This window comes from Rutidosis leptorrhynchoides, chromosome 8 (genome assembly GCF_046630445.1).
Source record: "Rutidosis leptorrhynchoides isolate AG116_Rl617_1_P2 chromosome 8, CSIRO_AGI_Rlap_v1, whole genome shotgun sequence".
NCBI lineage: Eukaryota > Viridiplantae > Streptophyta > Magnoliopsida > Asterales > Asteraceae > Rutidosis > Rutidosis leptorrhynchoides.
Window position 1 is genome coordinate 27,912,504 of NC_092340.1, and position 22,624 is coordinate 27,935,127.

The 22,624-nt window shown below is 32.8% G+C and overlaps 4 protein-coding genes across 4 annotated transcripts; 2 read left to right on the forward strand and 2 right to left on the reverse strand.

Annotated features, from left to right (window-relative positions):
• Positions 1-2,892: 2,892 nt before the first annotated feature.
• Positions 2,893-3,888, reverse strand: LOC139863255 (uncharacterized). The gene is made up of 2 exons (XM_071851892.1): positions 3,292-3,888; positions 2,893-3,039 (listed from the first exon to the last, which is right to left on the reverse strand). The coding sequence occupies exons 1-2, from the start codon at positions 3,886-3,888 to the stop codon at positions 2,893-2,895; spliced, it is 744 nt and encodes a 247-aa protein (XP_071707993.1).
• Positions 3,889-11,056: 7,168 nt separating this feature from the next.
• LOC139863256 (uncharacterized) lies at positions 11,057-12,310 on the forward strand. Its single transcript, XM_071851894.1, has one exon. It carries the CDS (start codon positions 11,057-11,059, stop codon positions 12,308-12,310), a length of 1,254 nt encoding a protein of 417 aa, XP_071707995.1.
• A 597-nt stretch (positions 12,311-12,907) lies between these two features.
• Positions 12,908-14,910, forward strand: LOC139861193 (uncharacterized). The gene is made up of 7 exons (XM_071849501.1): positions 12,908-13,045; positions 13,456-13,599; positions 13,690-13,995; positions 14,107-14,153; positions 14,243-14,305; positions 14,493-14,625; positions 14,759-14,910. The coding sequence occupies exons 2-7, from the start codon at positions 13,494-13,496 to the stop codon at positions 14,773-14,775; spliced, it is 672 nt and encodes a 223-aa protein (XP_071705602.1). The 5' UTR covers positions 12,908-13,045; positions 13,456-13,493; the 3' UTR covers positions 14,776-14,910.
• A 713-nt stretch (positions 14,911-15,623) lies between these two features.
• Positions 15,624-22,133, reverse strand: LOC139861827 (pentatricopeptide repeat-containing protein At4g39620, chloroplastic-like). The gene is made up of 3 exons (XM_071850349.1): positions 22,045-22,133; positions 21,054-21,440; positions 15,624-16,892 (listed from the first exon to the last, which is right to left on the reverse strand). Exons 2-3 carry the CDS (start codon positions 21,399-21,401, stop codon positions 15,780-15,782), a joined length of 1,461 nt encoding a protein of 486 aa, XP_071706450.1. The 5' UTR covers positions 21,402-21,440; positions 22,045-22,133; the 3' UTR covers positions 15,624-15,779.
• Positions 22,134-22,624: the final 491 nt, after the last annotated feature.

A 22,624-nucleotide genomic window follows, 5' to 3' on the forward strand; every position in this document is an offset into this window, starting at 1 on the left:
CAAACGTTTTCTAACAGCAATTTAACACAAACAGCACTTTTAGATCAAGATTTGATCAAAAACTCATTTGATACAAAACTTTATAAAACAAGAGATTAAACACAGATTTATACATGAAATCGACATGTAAAATACCTTGTAATGATCACGAAATTACTGATAACAATTACCCCGAATCGATTTAACACAAAAATAAGAATTCAAGAACTAGGGTTTGATGATTTGGGAGCGTTTGTGTATGTGTTTGTGTTTAGGGTTTCCAAAACGGAAATAAAAGGGAAGCAGGGGTTTTTAAGCAATAAGGGTTTCCTTCACATGAGGGAAACCTACTCCGTGTATCACACGGTTATTTACTAGTTATCTAAAACACGAAACACCTCATTAAGAGGTCCAAACGAGGTCCAATTTAAATAAACAAACATGTTCCATGACCCTTGTCACGAACTGGTCTCAACTATATAATCAAATAATTATAAACATATAATTATTAAAATAACATTTAATAATAAATAAGGGCAAAATAGTCAATTCCAGCTAGGCCCAGTCTAAGGGTGTTACAAATCTACCCCCCTTAAAAGAGATTCCGTCCTCGGAATCTGGTCAATCACGATCACAAAAGTCACAGGCTCATCATAACCTCTAATTTCAAACTCAAGTTTACATCTAAACGATAATGCCCTTTGTGCTCTAACTCACGTACTCGGTCGACTTACCCTCTACAAGCTTTAAGTTAACAAATTCTATAGACTCATATACCAAAATCACCAGTCAATCCCAACTTTTTGTCATTCGATACCATCATTATTCCCGATAAAATGCAAAGGATAGCTAATTATCATAACAAACCACCATCTAAACAATGACATTTGCTCCGTAAGTCATCCAACTAACCATTACCATACCCAATTTCCGAGGTCAATTTAACAATCAAGATCCCATTCCTGACACTGTAACACTCGATATCATCCAATCCACCAGATCGTTATCAGGTTTGACTTTTTATACAGTTAAATTCCCTCAAATTTTCCATGCAATGGCAACTAGATTTCATTCATTTCACTTAATTCTATACTTAATGTTCATAAAATACGTATTTGGTTGATCAAATTCGTCCAAGTTAATCATTTCATGCTCAATAATTCATTGTCCAACAGTCAGTCCACATTCCATGCATAATTCGAGTCATCTAAATTTCCTTCAGCTTCCCAAAATTTCTGTATGACTTACCCCAATATACTTCTGTTGGCCATACACAAGTATATTATTCTAAATCATACCTTCATTCTGAGTCACTTGACAAGGAAAATCCTAAATGATTTCCACATTGATCAAGGCACATAATTTCCTGTTAAGCATCGGTAACAGGGAAATTTATTATATCACTGGTCAACAAGTCTCATCAGTCATATGTCATCAACCATCAAAAGGTTCATATATGGTTATATAACTAAACCTGATCAAGTCATCATTTACAACATATCACAGTAATCCATATTCAGTTTACAAAAATCACACTATTGGTAAACCAATAACAATCTAGGTATTCTCAGTTCAATTCCCGCAAGTTATAACAGTCAAACGAAGATGTCATACCACTATCCAAGCATAGGAATTTTCAAGACATATCATTCTATCTTAATGATTCACTGGTCACAATTCCCAAACATTGTCTAACACTCGGCTTTGTCTTCCATTCATAACACATATCCGGTATCAATCCTTACTTAGGTCAAGGGTTTCCCTATCTTCTAAAAGACAACACAGGGAACACTACCCACACTTACTTTCTAAGGATCAGCACAAACTCAAACGAGTTCAAGGAAGGAAAATAATTCCTTAAGGCTTCACTACAAATTTCACGCAACTAATCCACTCAAGTATAACAATACAGTAGGGCTAGCATCATATATAACATGCAATTCACATACGCAAAGCAACCGCATACAGGGTTTGAGTCCATTATCACTAAACAATGGAAATACTACTCTATTCCAATTCTTATGATACCACTATACGTGTCCCATCAATTCAAAGAAAGGAAACACAATTCACATAAGCCCTATGCAGTCTTATCAAATCATGGATATCACTATAACAAGCGAGATATAATAGACAAGTTTCATATTATAACTAACCAGTCACAAAAAGCATGTCATATCTATATCATGCATCACATTTGACAATTCTCAGAGAGCATGTCAGTCTACAGTCCAAAGAGGTTACGAAAACTAATCAAAGGGATCAAGATCACAGTAATATCAATAGTAGCTCTAAACACAGCTGATGTAACTAGAGTCATCACATCAATTCTAGTTAAAAAGCTCAAACAACGAATCAACATGCAACATCATCATATTACAGAAGTTAGAGGCATATAAGTGATAATAGCTTAATATTTTACATAACACACAACTCGAAATAAATCATATTTCGGTCAAGGATTAAGGCTATTATAAGATACTACCCAATCCCAATCCCTACAGACCACTACATGTGTCTAGTCCATCAAAGGAAAGAGAATACATTTCATATAAATCATGAAAACTTTCGTTAAATCATGCATACCAATATATATATCAAGACAAGCTATATGCCTAACAATCAAGTCACACGTATCATACTTGAAAAGTATCAATGAAAGCAAGGCAGTCACAAGAAAAAATGGCAAACAATCAAAGGGAATAAGATCCCAATAATATCTTTAACAACTCTAAACACAATTGTTATAACTGGAGTTGTTGCATTACTAACTACTACTTCCTCATTAGGAAAACGCAATCATTTTTCCACAATTACAGTCAGTCAGAGCAGACTATAGACACATCATGTGTTTACCAACAATCAACAATATTATAATAAATATAAAATTAATCAAGAACATACCTTTTAGATTCAAGAGGATTTTCTCCTCTTCTGCCCTGTCACCGAACCTGGTGATCCCCTTGTCGAACCCCCGCTTGATCCTGACCTTGCTCCAGACTCTAATCTAGAATATGACTTTCTCGCGGATGGACACTGATCAGATCGATGACCTTTACTCTGGCAATTCCAACACACATTATCTTTATACAAACAAGACTTAACATCGTGTCTTATCAAACCACAATGGTAGCATCGACAGGTTCTTTTAGAACACTGTCCAACATGAGTTGCTCTACAATGAACACACCACGTTTCCGATTTTTACTTAGATACACCCTGAGTTTGCTTTCTTTTCATCTTATTCCAAAAAGTTTTCTTTGACTTGAAACTAGATTGACTTATTGCTTGACTTTGCTAATGAACACTTACATTTTCCTTTCTATGATTAATTGCAGCCTTAATATCATCCTCAGCCATTTTTGCCATAACAAAATCTTGAGACAAAGTGGTGGCAACTCTTGCCATGGTTCTGTACTCCGGCAACAACATCTCCACAAAATGATCAATTTTGGATTGTTCATCAGGAACCCATTGATGCGAAAACCTTAGTTTATTAGTATACTGTTCAATTGCATCGTCTACAGACATTTTCTCGGTCATCTTTAGCTCCAAAAATTCTCTCCTCAACTTTCCAATCTCATACGGGGTACAATACTGTTCGCACACTTTTTCATAAAATTGCTCCCAAGTGATTTGACCGAATTGTTCCTTTGTTACATGGGTAATGACAGAATCCCACCATACCATAGCTTTATCTTTCAGTAACCGACAAGCAAAAGTGACTCTGAGTTCTGGTTCACATTGACATGCCTCAAATGCCCGATCCACTTCTCTCAACCAATTTAAAGTGACAGTCGGATTAGAGCTGCCCGAATACGTAGGAGGATTACAATTTAAGAACTGTTTATATGTACACATCTTCTTGGTTTCAATTATAGGTTGCTGAAACATCTGGTACGGATACATCATTTGGTCGGAATGTGAATAATTGAATTGGGGTGAAATTTGGAAGTGTGGTTGCGGTTGTTGTTGTGCGTCTCTAATAGGCAAAGACGCATATTGTGGAATCAGAAAATCCGACGGTGTTGATGAATTAGTTATGGTTGGAGCAATAGTGGTATCAACTGGTTGTGACTGTTGTTGCTCTAGTTCCTATATTCTACCTCTCATTTATTTCAATTGACTATGTAACTGAAAATTATAATTTCGCAAGTCATCTTCTAGACTATGCTCCTCTGAGGACGCTCTCACTATTCTGGGGATCAAGGGGGTATCGACGTCTCAAGTTTGATCATCCATACCTGTCTTATCATAACATCTCACAAAAGCTTAGTGGATAATCAGTTAGTACCTAGCAACTAACACGTATTCCACCTACATTCACTTTCCCTTTCCCTCACTAGGATGTTTGACACAAATCCAATCAAGATTTGGGAACATGACATTCATTACAATGTACATGCTGCCAAACCTATGCTCTGATACCAAGTTGTAACACCGTACTTTTTTTTAAAAAAATCACAGCGGAAGTATTTAAATCATATAACATTTCCATATTACAATACAACTGGTGTTACTTTTCAAAACAGTTATACATAGTTATATTAAACATCAGAGTTCTTCAGTGTGTCAAACATAACCCAAGCACGACTATTGTCATACCCCGTCCAAAATCTTCTGAACGAATACAATAACATATGGTACCATCGCGATGAACGGACCTCTATATGCCTTGAACGACTCCATGTAATATCTCTAAAATGAGTAAATGCACAGCGGAAGATTTCTTTCATACCTGAGAATAAACATGCTTTAAAGTGTCAACCAAAAGGTTGGTGAGTTCATAGGTTTATCATAAAACAATAAAATTCATCATTTTGATAGACCACAGGATTTAAATGCTGCATGGTACAAATGGGCCCGAATCCTATACCCACCTGTAATGTACATGCGAATTCTTTTAAATACAGTACACATATCTCGTGTACGAAATCATTTTTCAAAAATGCTTAATAAACCGTACACATATCTCGTGTACAAAATATCATATACATAACCTGTGTATAAAAATCATTCTCTCGATACATAACATTCACTTTTCTTTCATAGCTTTCATAGCTTTCAATACTTGGCTTGGTAACCGACCTTAACATATAATGCGCATAATAATATCCCCAAAACAGAACATCTCATCTGTATAATAATCATATAAACCTCGAAGTACTAAACACCACGCCCACTAGCTCTTCCGTCTAGTGAACATTCTGGGTGGGGGTGTCAAACCCGGTAGCTACCTTTAGGATTCGCATGAATTAGGGCCATACCCGAATTCTAATTCTTAGGTTAGCAAGCATAATAATCAGGGGAAAAATATTTATATCATTTGTGGCAATCAGAACGTCCACATAATTCAATGGTGACAATTATCACGTCCACATAATTCATTCGAGGAATGTTTTTGCTTGTGTCTATCTCGTCAAACATTTATAAAAGCAATTCATGTATTCGCAGTTCAAAAATATATTTCAAATGCATTTAATAAAGCAGTTGTAAAAATAACGCATGTATTCTCAGTCCCAAAATGTAAAGAGCAAAAGGGAATCAAATGAACTCACGCATATAAATATTGTAAAACGGTTAATAAAGCATTTGCATGTATTCTCAGCTCAAAAATGTAATGAGTAAAGAGGGATCAAATGAACTCACGCATATAATTATTGTAAAACAGTTAATAAAACATTTGCATGTATTCTCAGCCCCAAAAATGTAAAGAGTAAAAGGGGAGCAAATGAACTCACCATGCTGTATTTTGTAGTAAAAATACATATAATGACATTGAACAACAACAATGCAGGGTTGGCCTTGGATTCACGAACCTATATCATTTATGTATATTAATACATATAATCGTAATCAAACAATTTATATATATTTAGTTATGTATTAATATTTACTATTTATATATGTGATTTGATTTAAAATATATTTATATATTATTTGTGACTTAATTATAATAACATTTTATTAAAACAAAATGGTATTTATTATTAATATAGATGTATAATATATTTTTACATAAATGTACTTTATTTATTAAAGTAATATTTTTAATACTAAAATAGTGACAATAATAATAATAATAATAGTAATAATAATAATGATTTTAATCATAATAATACTACTAATAATAACCTTAATGATAATACTTAATAATAATACTTATAATAATAATAATAATAATAATAATAATAATAATAATAATAATAATAATAATAATAATAATAATAATAATAATAATAATAATAATAACTACCTCAAAGGCGAAAAAGAAAATATTTGTTCCAACCCGGACTCGATCCCGCGACCTCTAGTTAATCCAAATCACACCCAAACCATTTCTCCAAATCTTCTTTTCTATTATAACCCCTAACTCATATATAATTAACTCGTTCTTTTCTGTTTCCATTCATCTTCCTCTTCATCAATTTTAATCGAATTCTTGTTACAGTTTAATCATGATTATAATCATATCCGATTAACATTATAACTATAATCATAATTCATGATCATTCATCTTATTAATTCCATAATCTATTACCATCATTATCATCATTTTCTATATCAAAATCATCATCTTCATTTTTACCATAACCCTACTATAATTACCATTACCTAATCATAATCATTCTTCTTCCTCGTTCATAATATTTCATCATCGTTGTTTTCATGTTATTATCACTATCGAGTATCATTCACCATAAGCATAATCATTTTTCATCCTCATAGTATACGCTTCTGTCATCATCATCATCATCATCGTTATTAATAAGTTTCATCATCATTGTATACATTTATCATAATCATGATGAATTTAACATCCTAGTGTCCTATCAATTTCGACCCAACTGAAACATGCATTTGGAACTCGCCTAACAAAAAATCTCGGCCCAACTAACAGCCCAACAACCCGTTTAAACTTATGGTCTGTTAAGGAAAGAAAAGAAAATAGAAGTTCGAATAGAATATTGTGGCTGTTTGATTTCTTACATGGGACACGACAGCAGCCGAATGAAAATCAATAATATATCACGGATTCACTTCAAAATTCTTAATCACTTAACATATTTGATTTAAAAATGGAACAAGAATTTAAAGTGGGAGGTGGGGTTGTTGGCCACAAAAAAAATATATAAAAGACAAAGGAAGGATTCCACTACCGAAATCTTTGTTGTAAGTGGGGTATTTTTTTTGGTTTGATGAACGTTGGCTAGAAGCAAAAGAAGTGGTTGATTCGGTTTCTTTAATCAATATGTGGGATCATTTGTTGAGTACTTGTCTGCCATTAAATCGTAAATCTTCCCACATGCATGAACTTTACATAATGCGTTTCAATTTTAATTCCCTTTATAATCATGTTGCCAAACACAATAACCTATGTTTTCATTTCATTTCATTACGTACCAAGAAAACGAAGCAGTTGCATATCAAACGGTTTTCGTGGTTTTTGTAGAAAAGATCGAGTGAAAGAAATAGGTTGGTTGGCTCGTTGAAAACAGAAACATGTAGCAGTGATGCAAAAAAAAAATATAAATGGGTTTCGATCATGAAGGTGGTGAAACGAGTTGTTGATTATGGTGATCGAATAATATAGCAGAGAATCAAACAAGATGGTAGTGGTGTTGATTTGTTTGGTTCCGGGTTACTCGAACCGAAAGAAATATGAGAAGTTGTAGCAGTAAGTGTGATCGTATGTGAATTTGGTGTGGTTTGTTGCTTGATCGAATAAGAGTTGATTTTGGATGTGGGTTGTACTCGAGATAGAAACAATAAGCAACAAGGTGGTGTTGATTATGTGTGTGTTTATTGTCAAGTATGTATGTAATTAAATAGGTGATAAGGTTGTTTTCGGTTCACATCAGGAGCACAAGAAATGGGTGACGAATGGTGATGATTCATTATGATGGTGGCTCGATGGTTTGTAAGTGTTTCATTTATGTATGCGTGTCTTATATGTATTTAGGTTAGGATATATATGTATATATCTCCGTTAAATTGGAATCCAAATATAGTTTATCAATAATTGTAAGTCTCCATTACACAGAACAGTATACTTCTTTGTTATTTAGTAACGGTGGTCGACAGAGAATCTCGAGCAGGAAGAAGGAAGGACAGGTAATAAAAGTAGATAGGGACTTGAAACAGATTCGTACACTTTAACTGTTTATTGACAGCTAACACACTTTTGTATCTGTCTGTTTGATTTCTTTTCATTGTTTTGTAGAAGGAATATATAGTGTGTATACAATGGATGCTGTAAGAAGATTGTCTGTAGTGGTGATATGGGATCGACAGGAAGAATCGATCAAGAATAAGAATACATAAAATAAAAGAAAGGAAAGCGATGGCTAACAGATTCGTACAATTCTGTGAATTTGATATCCATAATATTATACAGGAAGAATCATGAGCAGGAGGAGAACAAGAACAGAGAAAAGAAGAAGAAGAAAAAGAATAAAATCAGATTGTGATATCTAATTGATTCGTACACTTTAGCAGACATGAATCTTCAATAAAAAAAAATCAGATAGTGATGGTTGACGGAGTCTGTATAATATTTGATTCATATAATATATATGTATGTATCAGTTATATATATATATATATATATATATATATATATATATATATATATATATATATATATATATATATATATATATATATATATATATATATATATATTATAATTAATCTTATTAATTAATAATTATAACTATAATAATAATACTCTTAATATTATAAATAATAATAATAATATAATGGTAATAATAATAATATTATTACTATTGATAATGTTAATAATAACTTTAAAATTTGTAACCATAATATTATTAGTAATATTAATTATAATAATACTAATATTTTTAATGATAATAATAATATTAGTAATAATAATACTATAACAATTTATTTATCAAACTTCATATCTATATGTTATATATTGAAAATAATACTTTTAATAATACTGATTTTAATATATAACAATATACATATACATATAATTATCAATTAAGTATATATTTCACATATATATATATATATACACACACACATATTCTTTTACTAATTGTTTGTGAATCGTCGAAACTAGTCGAATGTCAATTGAATATATGAAACAGTTCAAAATTTTTGAGAATTAACCTAACAGACTTTGCTTAAAATATTAAATCGTATCGAGAGTTCGGTTTAAAATTAGTCAAAAATTTCCGGGTCACTACAACTATCTTCTCCCATCCCTAGCATGTGAAACAATATAACCTGCAGGGGAGAAAATGTGGGGGATTAGCACAACGCTAAGTGAATGAGATATCCCAACAGATATATTACTATCGAGTACCAAGCCTAGCTTTTAGGGATCATGCATCTGGTCATGGTCTAAATGACATTGCGTTACATAGCTATCATATCATAAAGCATTACACAGCTGTATCATACAGAGCTAGGCAGTAATTCAACCAACAAAGCAGCAATAGCATTAACAAGCTACTCACTAAAGGCACCAAAGGCACTACACTAACATAGCTATACAATAAGGGTATCAATAGCGCTACACAGCTATTCACTAAGTATCAATAGCTCTACACATCTATTCACTCTCATAGCACTAACGGCTATACATAGCACTAACGGCTATACATAGCACTAACGGCTATAAATACAAGAGGATCGTTGACCCTGCCAGGTCTACAACTACTAGCGGATCAAGCTAGAGCTGTACCGATAGCCCTCGTTATTATCCCACAGTATACCTCTCCTGATGTTTACATAAGTCAATTGCAATATACTGTCATTACAATAACCAATGAGCCCAACCCTTCTATACACGGTTGACCTCTTCTGTCCCTTCTATACACGGACAGTTCTCACATGTGCACATAAACCACCTACAACCTCATGATAGGTAACATCACTAATAACCACATGGTACCCTAATCAGGCATGCTATGGAGTCAATCTAATCAGGCAACCTGATAACAGCAGTATCACCTACTACTTATAATTATAACAGTAATCAACATGCATATATAGATTATCATAATCTTTAATAGCATAACAACGGGTAGTAACTACACTTGTTACTAAATACCAATATCCATAAGGATAGTCCCACTCACCAATTATCAGCAAGAACTCAGTGGTCTAATGTTACTGAGTCTTCTCCGTTCCTTTATCACCTGAGAACATCATATACTAAGTTAGTATACTTTTCCAATCAATGATAATCATCAATTCATACTATAAACCACATTATTTAACTCTACATTCATTATTTGACAAGGCTACATAAGTGTCCATTCGAAAACAGCCCTTATACGCGTGTAAATCGAAGCATACAAGCTATCGTGTCTTTTTGACCCAAAATAAAGTCTGATTCAGTGTTTTAAAGCTTCACCATTAGAAATTAAATCTCATTACGTTTCCAACGGTAGTTTATTCATCAAAAACGGAGTTACGGTTTGAAAGTTACGGCCAAAACAAGTTTTCCAAAAAACTGCCAGACTGCAACCGCGCGGTTGAACCATGCAACTGTACGGATGCACCTGTAACCGTACGGATGCACCCTGAAACCGTACCGATGCACCCAAAATGGCCCCGAAACACCCCGTAACCGTACGGATGCATCCTGCAACCGTACGGGAGCTGTTCATCAGTACCAGGTCGCTGTTTTCGTCATTTTGAGCCCCAAATCTCGTTTTTGCACTATTTTGACACTACAAATCACTTAGGAAACATATATAACTCATATACAAACGTTTTCTAACACCAATTTAACACAAACAACACTTTTAGATCAAGATTTGATCAAAAACCCATTTGATACAAAACTTTATAAAACAAGAGATTAAACACAAATTTATACATTGAAAACATTGAAAATTTGGCGTTTGTGGCTGAAAACATTGAAAATTTAAAAAAACTAGCCGTTTAACGACTAGTTTTGGTATATTTTTTTTTATTTCCTTTTTACTCTATAATTAACACTATATTTTCTCATTTAACACACACACTCATTATTCACCTTTCACCACATTTATCTTTATTCATCAATTTTTTTTATCTTTTTTCCCAAAATATGTCGTCGTATTCGAGTACTTCCGGCAACTCGTTCACAAACTATACACTAAACATACTTGAAAATTTATCCGGTGAAGAAGAAGTTAACTCACGTCGTTATATACGTCGAAATCATTATGAAGCACACGATCGTTTGATGGACGATTATTTTAACGAGGGTTGCAAATATACGGATGATAATTTCAAACGAAGATTTCGAATGCGGCGACGTGTTTTTCTTAGGATTATGAATGATATTCTAAGCTACTCAGCAAATCCATTTCCGTATTATTTTAGATGGTTTCATCGAAGACAAGACACACGTGGTAAGTGGAGTATTAGCCTACATTTGAAGATGACAACCGCGCTACGTCAGCTAGCATACGGTTATACACCGGATGCGTTGGATGAGTATCTTCAAATGTCTGAACGAGTTGCTCGGGAATCTCTACACAACTTTTGTAGGTGTATCATTGATTTGTACGCTAACGTGTACCTAAGAGAGCCTACTTTGCACGACATTCACCGTTTGTATGAAGGTCATGAAAGGATTCATGGTTTTCCGGGCATGTTGGGTAGTATAGATTGTATGCACTGGGCATGGGCAAAATGTCCGGTTGCGTGGATAGGACAGTATATGCGAGTCGATCACAGTCACCCAACTATTATGCTTGAAGCAGTCGCCTCGTATGATAATTGGATTTGGCATGCGTATTTTGGTGTAGCGGGTTCAAACAACGATATTAATGTGCTAAACACTAGTGGTTTGTTCAACTCAATGCTTAATGAGGAAATGCCCGACGTTCCTTACCAAATAAACGGGGTTCATTACAGCAGAGGGTATTATTTAGCTGACGGTATTTACCCAACTTGGGCGGCATTTGTTAAGGGATTTTCAAGTGACGTTGACGAAAAACGTACTTACTTTACAAAGAAACAAGTGAGCGCTCGCAAAGATGTTGAAAGAACGTTTGAGATCCTACAAGGCCGTTGGCATATTCTTCAGCAACCCGCACGAGCTTACGAAGTGAATATAATGAGACAACTAATGTACACGTGCATCGTGATACACAACATTATTATCGAAGACAATGGATACAACCTTGCTGAGAATGATTGGGTAGTTGAGTCCGTCCAACATATACAACGTACGTGGATCGATAGGTGTGACGCTCGTGCAAGAAGAACAAGGGAGTTACGTGATAGAGAAGTGCATGAAGGCATACGATCTGATTTGGTTGAACATTTGTGGGATCTTCGTGACGACTTATGAATTTTATTACGTATTAGTTTATTCTATGAATTTTAATAAATGTAATGGTTTATTTTATGAATTTTAATAAATATAATAGTTTATTTTATGAATTTTAATCAATTATTTTGTTTTTATATTAAATTAGTTAAATACAATATTTAAAAATCAATTAAAAAAATGAACACTGAAATTGACACTGTGGACACCTCCACCTTACACACTGTCAGTCAATTTCAGTGTCAAAAATGGACACTGAAAAATCGACACGACACCTCGTGGGGCTAATTGTCGTTCCAACTTCATCGGTTTCGAAGCTATTCTTTAAGGGAGTTGATCCGTACACCACTTGTTTTTTGTCATACACTACCAAACTACAATCTTTGACTATTTTACCCTTTCTAACTCAAGGCCCTTTTCCCCAAATTAATTATGAGAAAGGGTAAAATGGTTCAAAATTAAATTTTGGTAGTGTATGACAAAAAGTAAGTGATGTAAGTATCAGCTCCCATTCTTTAACGAATCCCAGCTACACAAACACACTATACCTACATTTTGGCGTCCATTTTCGGACTCAAATTCTCAAATCTCAAAAATCAAAATAAGGAAAAAAATAATAATAATAAGAGTCTCAACACAGCTCACAACATCATACTACTCGATCCGATCTCACATTCCAACCCTCTCCCTCTCGAGTCTTGACTGCACAGACTACGATCTGTGCCCATCATCGGTTTTGCCTATCCCTGACGTGAGGTATTGTTGTAATTACTCTCCATTTATTAATTATAATCCCTTTATTTATTGTTTAATTCGTTAGTTATCAGATAACATCTGAATTTCACCTTCATTTAAGGGCTTAGGGTTTGTAAAAACTTGTAATTTTTGGGGATACAGTGAGAATATTACTCCGTATAATGTTAATTTTAAATTAGGTTAGTTAATTAGGGTCTAATTGAATTGCTGACATGTTTATATAGTCTGGATACAAGCTTAAATTAAATTAGTAATCTAGAACCCTAGGTTACTGTCCTGCCTTTCAGTTCTTTTATGCTCATCTAATTCCCTAATTAGAAAACTTATAATCCGGTTTTTTCCTTAGATTTATGCTACATTGGTTCAGTTTCTATTTTAGATTTAGTTCTAATTATGTTGTTTGAATTCAGTAAATTTATTGCCGTGTGCAACTTAATTTCAATTTCTGATGCCTAAACGGAAGGCAGCTAAACAGACTGCAACATCTCATGTGAATAATAATGATACTGATACAAATGTACTTCCAGAAGAAAATGCATATTCTGACCAAGCAGGTGTCTGAATTTTCTCTATCTAGTATCATTTTCTTATGAAGAAAATAATATAAACATGGTGTATATGTTTTCTTACGTTATGCTATTCAGTTAAGCGACAGACTGATGCGATCAGGATGATGCGGGATGTGGAAGTTGAAAGATTAGTGACTGCTATGCGCTTGCTAAAATCCAACACAACAACAGAACAACAACAGACTTCATTACTTCAGTTTTTTGAGGAGCATCTTCCTAACCTACAAGTGTCACAAACTGAGACATCTGGACTGATTGAAGTTAAATGGAAAGATAAGGATGATGGAGGAAACATGATGTCATCGTTTCTGCAACAAATGTCAATGGCTTTTCCTGACCGATCTACTGCAATGCCATCTGTTGGTGGCTTTGAGTATTCAGGTAAAGTCTTTTGTATATTATTAATACTAATATTCTTAAGTGATTTGAGTTTATATACTCCATTATTATGTGTAATAGTTTACTTATCTTTAAATATTATATTGGTGGCAGGGAAAACAAGCTTTATTGGTGCTGATAATGTTCAAATGGAGGATTTTGTATGTTCTTGAGTATTATTTTAATAATTTTATCTACTGATATATTCAGTTTATTATTGTGTGTTTCTCTTATTTATTACATATTTCAGGTTTTAGACGCGCCATCTGATACTCATATTCCTGGCATTGAAGATTCTATGCAAACTCCAGGGGTACAGTGCTCCGATTTTTTTTATTTTAAAATTCTTTTTTTTTATGAATATTAGACATTGCCAATAGAAACTGCATAATTTTTTCATTTTCTTTTGGTCTTCGAGTCTCCAAGTAACAATTGTGACAAACATTATGAACCATGAACAATTGTTTTACTTTTGATTAAAAACATTATTATGATTGTAGATAACTAGCCAGAGGTTGTCGGTTGGTACGACGCCTAAAACATTAAGGCTACCAAAACAAGGAGAGATGCTTTTGTCTGTTCATGGTTCACCTCTCGGTGTGTTCAAAGAAAACAACATGGATGCAATACACGGTAAGATATTATTATGAACTCTGCTGTATTGTTTCATGTTCTGCATGTTTTTACTGAAGCAAAATTCTCACAGTTAATTTTTGGATTATTATTAATTTTTGGTTTTATTAAATCATTCAATTTTAATCTGCAGAGACCGAGGAAGAATGAGCTGTTGTTTGACAGAACAGATATGCTAAATTTACTTGAATTTAATTTTGTGATGTACAGAGTTGTATGTAGAATTTTTAATCTAAGTTCCATCAGAGAAATTTTTGTAATGCAATTTACTGTGATACAATGATTGTTGCACATTGTTTTGTTATCAAGCTACTTGTTTGTTTTGCATTTAAAGTAAAGGTTAACTTTTCGCCTGCAGCTGGTGAATTGGATACGCTATTAAGAATTTATCATGCTGGGACTTTCGATTTGCTCGACTGGGCTCGAGCTCGGCTCGTTTAAATCTGACTGAGTTAAATTGTCTCGAGCCTAACATATGAAGTTCGAGCCCGGCATGTCTGAATTTAGGCATGTTCGAGCTCAGGAACAACACGTATATTATAAAAATTAAAATAATTTATACAATTTACTTCGAGCAATTACATCTTCATCTACATTGTGTATAATAGGAAATAATAATAGGAGTAATTACTATGTACAGAGTAATTGTTACATTATAAAATAATAATGAGAATAATAATAATAATTCATATAATAGAAAGCTTGTGAACTTGTTCGAACTCGATATAAAAAGTCTGGTCTTGTTTATTAATCGACCCTCTAAATAAGTTCAAGCCTGGGCTCGTTTGGGGTCTCGGCTCGAACTGAGATTTTAACAAGTCAAGCTCGAGTAGTTTGTGAGTAGTTCGACTCATTTACACCGTTACACTTACTTGTTTGACCCATAAAAGGCAAAATATAACTAGAATCAACCCGTTTACCCAAAATGAGTTGAGATTAACACGAGCCATTATGTAGTGAGAATACACCTAGACTAATAACCACAAGAATCATGTGCAAATAACCATATCCATATAGGTTGTTCAGTATCAGTTGCAAAGATAACATTATTTGATTTCTACTACAAACAATTAATGAATTACAACATAGCTAAGAATCTAATTAATACCAAATATCCATTCTGGAATACTAACAACATATGCATATTCTCGCATCTATACCTTGGGCATATCTGCAGGCAAATTCGAATTAACTTTGGTAGTAATAGCGTCCTGTTCAGCTCGTGAAGTCCCGAGCGCCCCTAAAGCTTCTAGAAAGAACCTTTTATTAGGTACAATACCATCTCTATCCATATGCTTCAACAGTTTTTGCACCAACTCCATGTTACATTTAGTGAAACATTTATAAAGAAGTTTATAAGTGGAAGAATCTATACGAAACATCCCACTATTACAAGCACTCTCAAATAGCTTATCTGCTTCAACTGGCAAACCATTTAAGCAGTAAACATTGAGCATAGCATTTAAAGTTGAAATCTTTACAACCTTTTCTGATTCAATCATCTTATCAAATATACCCCTAGCCTTTGTAACACAATCACAACATCCATACATCATAATCATGCATTCATAAGTTATAAAATTTGGTGCATACCCCATATCAGTTATCTTTTCAAATACCAACTCTGCTTTATCTCTAAGTCGTGCTTTACCATAATTTGTTATCATCGAATTAAAAGTAGAAACAGTCGGTCTCTCTTTTGACCTCATTAAACTCTTAAAAACTTGTTCCATTTTTTCAAATTCTTGTTTTCTTCCATATGAATCAATCAACAGATTATAACTGATAATATCCGGTTTAATCTGATTACTTTTCATACGTGAAAGTACCCCTTCCATTTCACCTATCATTCCGTTCTTCCCATACGCATCCATTACACCATTAAACGTGAAAATATCGGGACTACAAACACTTTCTTCAAGATCTTTAAATAAAGATTCAACCTGATTAACATTTTTGGCCTGTGCAGATGCTCTTAAAAGAATATTGTATGTGACAATACTCGGTTTGCACCGTTCTGTACCTTTCATTTTATCAAAGTATCCAAGAGCTTTAGATAAAGCTTTCGGTTTGTCTTTAGAGTGAAGATGGGCTGTGATAAGTGAGTTGTATACTGAAGTATCTGGTCGACACCCACTATTTCTCATTTCAGAAAAGAGCCACATTGCCATTCGGGTCTGTCCTTTTTTACCCATTACTGATATTAGTTTTGAATAGACACCATTATCTGCTACATACCAACGCTGTTTTTGCATCCATCTAAATACCTAAGTGAAAGTAAAATAATCTGTAGAGTCACTAACAAGATCATACATATGACTTTTCAGTACACAATATAAAGCATAAACTACCAACTGTCAAAGTAAAAGTCAAAGTGAAAATTATACCTGGCAATTGAGACCCGGACTCTCAAATTTGGGTTAAATGGGTCAAGCTTTCGGGTCAATTGGGTCTTGAAAAAAAATAGGCCTGACATAGTTAACGGAACTTTAAAAAATGTCCAATGAGTTTTTCTTCAACCTATTGGGTCTTATACAAAATATAGAAGAACATGTCAACTGGGTATCAATTCCGAAAATTCAATAAATAGAGACAGGTCTAATGGGTCATGTGAATGTGAATGGGTCATTGGGTCGAGGATAACAAGATTCATCTTTCAATCATTTATGAAACATTAATGGTTATATCAATTATTATCTATATTAATATTTTCTTATATATATCTCCCTACTTATTAAAAGAAGAGTCAAATGATGAAATAATTTTTCATTTTGACTCTTGAAAACAAATCCTAACCATTAGATTAAAACTAACAGCCCTCATCTAACCATTGATTCAAAACCCAAATTTTTATTACTAATCACATTTAACAATCATAATTGAAAGACTAAACTACCCTTAAAACAAATCAATATTACAATATTAAATCAATATTCTGTCAATTAGTATCTTCAATTAACAATCGTAATTTTTGTTAATATTTCGATCCAAAAAATTAGGGAACTTACCAAATCATTCTCCATACTATAACAATCAAATATTTAATGTTTCACGTAATTCATATTGTTTTAATTAAGTCGTAGAATAAATATTAGCATCACACTTCATATTCATTTTATCATTTTATATATTTTATATGATAATATTTGTTTTGGTACATGATAAAAACTCCCAGATCATCAAACAAAAAAAATAGCAAAAATTTTACACGTAAATGAACATCATCATCAAAAAAGTATATGAACATCATCATATTTATCTCAATATAAGAATCGACCGAACTTATTCTCGGAAGGGTTTGACAAAAAAAATTCCCTAAATTGCAATCACTCCGGTTTTTATCTCAATCTATTCTTATCTCAATCCCTTCTTAATCAAAATCAAATTGTTGAACAATTCAATACTTGAAATACATTTGATTTTCAAATTCAAATCAATCTATCCCGTAAATATCTCAATTGATGTTTATCTCAATAATTAACAACCGCGTTTTTGCTTTTTTACCTCGAATTTTGGTTTTCGAAATCAACAATCATGGGCTATAAAAAGAGATCATTTCTCATTAATTTCTTCACTCTCACTACAACTTACCACTTCATAGTTTTTTTTTTTTTTTTTTTTTTTTGCTTTATCAGTTTAACCGTATGGCATTCAACCAAGAATTCGTGCCTTTGAATATGTTGAACAATGAATCGGTTAATCCTTCAGTGAGAATCAAAGTTTTTTGGGTATGGAACAAAAACTACTGGATCAGCCCCAACGTTTTAGCATCCATTGAGATGGTATTTATCGATCGAGAGGTATTAATTCATGTCGAGTTCATTTATAGTTTCAAGCTTTTTAATGTATTGAATTTCACATTACTAATTGCTAATAAGACTATGTTAATCAAATATAAACTTGATAGTATTGATTTATTTGTATACTACGTATGGCTAACAAGATTGCTGCTACAATTCCGAAGAAGTTGATTGCATTCTTTCGTAGAACATTTGTTGACGGGAATTTTTAGAATGATGGACATTGTGTTTGCAAATAAAATTAAAATTGTAATATGTTTAAATACTCTTTTTGAGTTTATGTTTTGGAATGGGTGGGGTTTGCGTTATGTCATTCTTAAGTCTTAACAATCGAGGTTTCTAATGTGAAATAGGTTACGTTCTCTCATTCTCTAATTTGTTATAGAGTTTTGATATCAAGAAAATGTTGCAGAGCACGACTATTGGTCACCTTTACCAAAACATCTGAGTTGGTGGTTGTAAAATAATGTGTATATATTGTGATGAAAAGCAAAGATTTATGCAATGGTTGTAAAATAATGTAGATAAATGAAGCTTGAATGTCATGTACAAAAAGATAGTGATGCACTTGTGGGTTACTTTTTTATTTTTAATATGCTTGATTAGTTGATTTGACTAAAATGTTATTTCAACTACTTGTGCAATTATCCCGCATTAATATGATTATGATGAACCTTTGAAGGATAAATATGCTGATTATAGCCACCTTATTAATACAATTATTAAGAGTTTTTTAGTTATAAATTGCATAATATTCAAATTTTTGTTTGTTTTCTCATTTGAAGCTTACAAACTTGACAGTTGATTATTATATAAATGTTATTTTAGTGAGTTGCAAGAAATCCATATAAATCTTTTGAGTAGTTACATATGCCTATCGTGTAAAATTGTACCATCTTCGAGAATTTGTTAAGGTGACAAAATGGACGGGTCATTGCCATAGTTTTTAATGAGAATTACGAATTGAATTATGGGTTCTGCTTCCAGTGTCCAAAAAGTTGTTGACTCATTTAGTATCTTTACATTTCTTTGTTATAATTTATATTAATTTTGCCTTTTGTTGTTTAATAATCTTGCCTTTTATGATTTGTGATTTGGGTTAGGATCTTTATTATGGATGTAGTCAAGAGTAGCATAAAAAGATATTCAAATGAGAAATTAATTTATAAGCACCAAAGCCCACATCAAAGGTTTCTTATGTTTTTGGTAGAAAATTTTAGATGACAAAAGAAGACCGGTGACAAATTTTAGTACTCTTTTTGTAATTACTTTTAGACTCTTAAAATCAATTATAAGGTCCCTTAATATGTTGACATACTAATTGAATACTCTGAAGTTTTAAATGTTAAATTTCAAAACAAGAAAATTATTTGTATAAACACAATTTGACTACTCTGAGTAATGTTGACCATTAATTATATAGAAAACTTACACATTAGTAGTACTGAAATGTTTTGTTTAATTTTGACCCATTGCCTAAATTGGGTACCATGTGTGTTTTATCCATTTTAAATATATATTATTGGCTATTAAATCTGATGATATGTAGGGGGATTTCAAGGATTACTATGAGTGATGGGTAGATGTTTGTGGCTAGAGCACTTAGCAATTACTATGGCAAAAGGAGTTAGCAACCATACAATACATATGTTGAATGAATTGTTATTTAATACAGAGAAATCATATTCATATATTGCTTAATTATAAAGTATTCATTATTGAGCGCTAACATTGATCGCACTTCACATTTATCACAAAAGATTGAATTCATTTAATCACCAATGGAAAACAACATTTGTATAACATTTATTTTAATCTTTTTAGCAATTTTGGGATGTTGAATTACACTTGTGTGAAAAATAAGTGTTAAAATTTGATTTAATTGATCATATCATAATAGCCCAACTGTTAAATTGCTATTAATCTTTTTTTTTTTTAATCAACCCGCGAAGTTGCGGGTCTTTAACTAGTAATAAATAAAATAATAAATACTAATAATGACAAAAACAATACAATAAATGTAAAAGTATATGAACTATTTGACCCATTACCCATTTCGACCTGTTACCCAAACCGAAACAACCTGACCCGTTTGGACCCGTTTAATTTTTTTTACCCGTTTGACCCATGACCCATTTCAACCCAAAACTATTTTGACTTGTTACCCAAACTGACCCAACCTGACCCGTTTGTCAGGTATAGTCAAAATCAAAAGCAAACTATCAAATATTTGCATTTGCAGTAATATAAGCAAATAACCTGAGTGTCAAATCAGAACTTCATTTTGCAGCTCACATTATCTTTATACAACAATAAACTACCAAATATTGACGGTAAAAAAATGATATACAGGGTGTTTGGACGAGCATATATAAGCACTTCTGATTAGTTAACACTGCATTCCATTCCAGTTCTAGCTTATTTTAAAGGAAAAGTATTTTATTTATTACAGTAGTTTTTAAGCTAGTGCACAGGTTTTTATATTGAACACACTTTTTAAACCATTAGCACTTGAGTATATGCATTCCCAAACACACATAAAAAAGTGAACAAACATATTATTAAAAAATCCGTATTACACACTTAAAGTCTAAACAAGTTTTAAACTTAATTCAGAAAAAGGCTAACCTCAAGACATTGTAACCATTTATCAGACTTGCCAAGTTCCTCGAACAGAAGAAAACAGTGTTCGGTTCTTATTAACTTCACATACTTGTTCAAAGTCGACAGCAACGTCTTGTCATAGTTAAAATTCTTCAATAGTGTTCGTACCAATTCTTGAGCCTCTGCATTTTCTTCAGATTTTGATGAATTTCTTTTGGATCGACTTGTTGAGCTACAAGTAACTGTGTTTCTTCTAGGGTTTTTATGGGAATGGAATTTGTAATTTAGGGACAAAGTAATGTTGGTGAAATTCATTTGGGTTGTGGGAATAGAAGGGAAATGAAGAGACCCATTAAGTAAATATGCACTCATATTTGAAAGAGGTGATTAGCTAACGGTAGTAGCATTTAGCTGAAATAAAAGGAAACAAGAAATGATCGACATCGACAATTATTAATTAAATATTAAATTAAATGCTAAAATGAATATGGAGGTTCAAATAGGATCAAAGTCTCATTGGGGAATTTCATCAAGCAGTTGGTGCTCATAAAGAGTTACATATTATTATTCATTACATTGACTAATGACCAGCCAAAGAAATCGAGAAATATGATGTGTTCATAAATAAAATTTATTCATCATTAACATAAAAATTTATTAATCGTAGATTCAAGTAACAAAAATTGACGTTTTCTAGAGTAACATAATTCAACATGCCAAAATATAGCCGCACACATCGAAATCACAAAAATCACCACTTTGTAGAATTCCAATTATAACAGATAGACTGTTAAAACTTAAAGATTCAAAAACAAAAAGAATCATGAATCAATCAAAAGATGAGGTATGGAGCATAAATTACAGCAATTACTCACCAAAAAATTCAATTTTGAAGGGTCCTTTATATCATTGGAAGCCTACTAAAAAATATAAAGCTTACAAACTAATAATTAAAAATAACTCATAACCTTAATAATAATAATAATAAATATAATACTACAGTAAAAAATTGTACCTGCAGTTATGGAGATTGGGTAGAAGATACAGAGAATAGAGACCGAGAGTGGGAGGGAGGGGGCTCACGGTCTCAGGAGTCGAATCAGGGAGAAATCAGAAAGGGTCGATCACCAAAATAACCATTGGCCTTTTCTGAGCTGGAACCCCCTTTTTTTTTTTTTTTTTGAGAATTTGCCCGCGCAAGGCGCAAGTATCTTTAGACCTTGCGACCTTGCGGCTTGCGCCTTTGCGTGTAAACGCAAGGCGCAAGGATAAGGACTTGCGTCCTTGCGTCCTTGCGCCTTGCGTCTTATCAGAATGGATTTTTCCTGATTTCTGGATAAGATTTTTTTGGATTCTTTGTACCTTTACGGATAAGATTATGTACCTGTCTATTTAATGAGGCTAGAACTCCAGATTAATCATTTTATTTCACTTCATTTTCAAAAAGATCAAGTCATTAGAGCATCGTTAAGGTACCAACTTTTATCTATTTTTTCACTAATTTGTGTCTTAATGAGCTGTAGTAATAATGAAGCATTTGTTGTTCATGTATGTTGTGGGGTAATTTTGAATTTGTTAACAACATACCTATGTAT

What these genes read in the sequence shown, in the direction of transcription:
- LOC139863255 (XM_071851892.1), bottom strand. Translation starts at nt 3,888, where the DNA reads ATGTATCCGTACCAGATGTTTCAGCAACCTATAATTGAAACCAAGAAG. An exon ending in TTAATCATAGAAAGGAAAAT is followed by an intron (nt 3,040 to 3,291) that starts GTAAGTGTTCAT and finishes TGGAATTGCCAG; the next exon opens with AGTAAAGGTCATCGATCTGA.
- LOC139863256 (XM_071851894.1), top strand. Translation starts at nt 11,057, where the DNA reads ATGTCGTCGTATTCGAGTACTTCCGGCAACTCGTTCACAAACTATACA.
- LOC139861193 (XM_071849501.1), top strand. Translation starts at nt 13,494, where the DNA reads ATGCCTAAACGGAAGGCAGCTAAACAGACTGCAACATCTCATGTGAAT. An exon ending in TGGTGGCTTTGAGTATTCAG is followed by an intron (nt 13,996 to 14,106) that starts GTAAAGTCTTTT and finishes TATTGGTGGCAG; the next exon opens with GGAAAACAAGCTTTATTGGT. An exon ending in ATTCTATGCAAACTCCAGGG is followed by an intron (nt 14,306 to 14,492) that starts GTACAGTGCTCC and finishes TTATGATTGTAG; the next exon opens with ATAACTAGCCAGAGGTTGTC.
- LOC139861827 (XM_071850349.1), bottom strand. Translation starts at nt 21,401, where the DNA reads ATGAGTGCATATTTACTTAATGGGTCTCTTCATTTCCCTTCTATTCCC. An exon ending in AATGGTTACAATGTCTTGAG is followed by an intron (nt 16,893 to 21,053) that starts GTTAGCCTTTTT and finishes ACTTTCACTTAG; the next exon opens with GTATTTAGATGGATGCAAAA.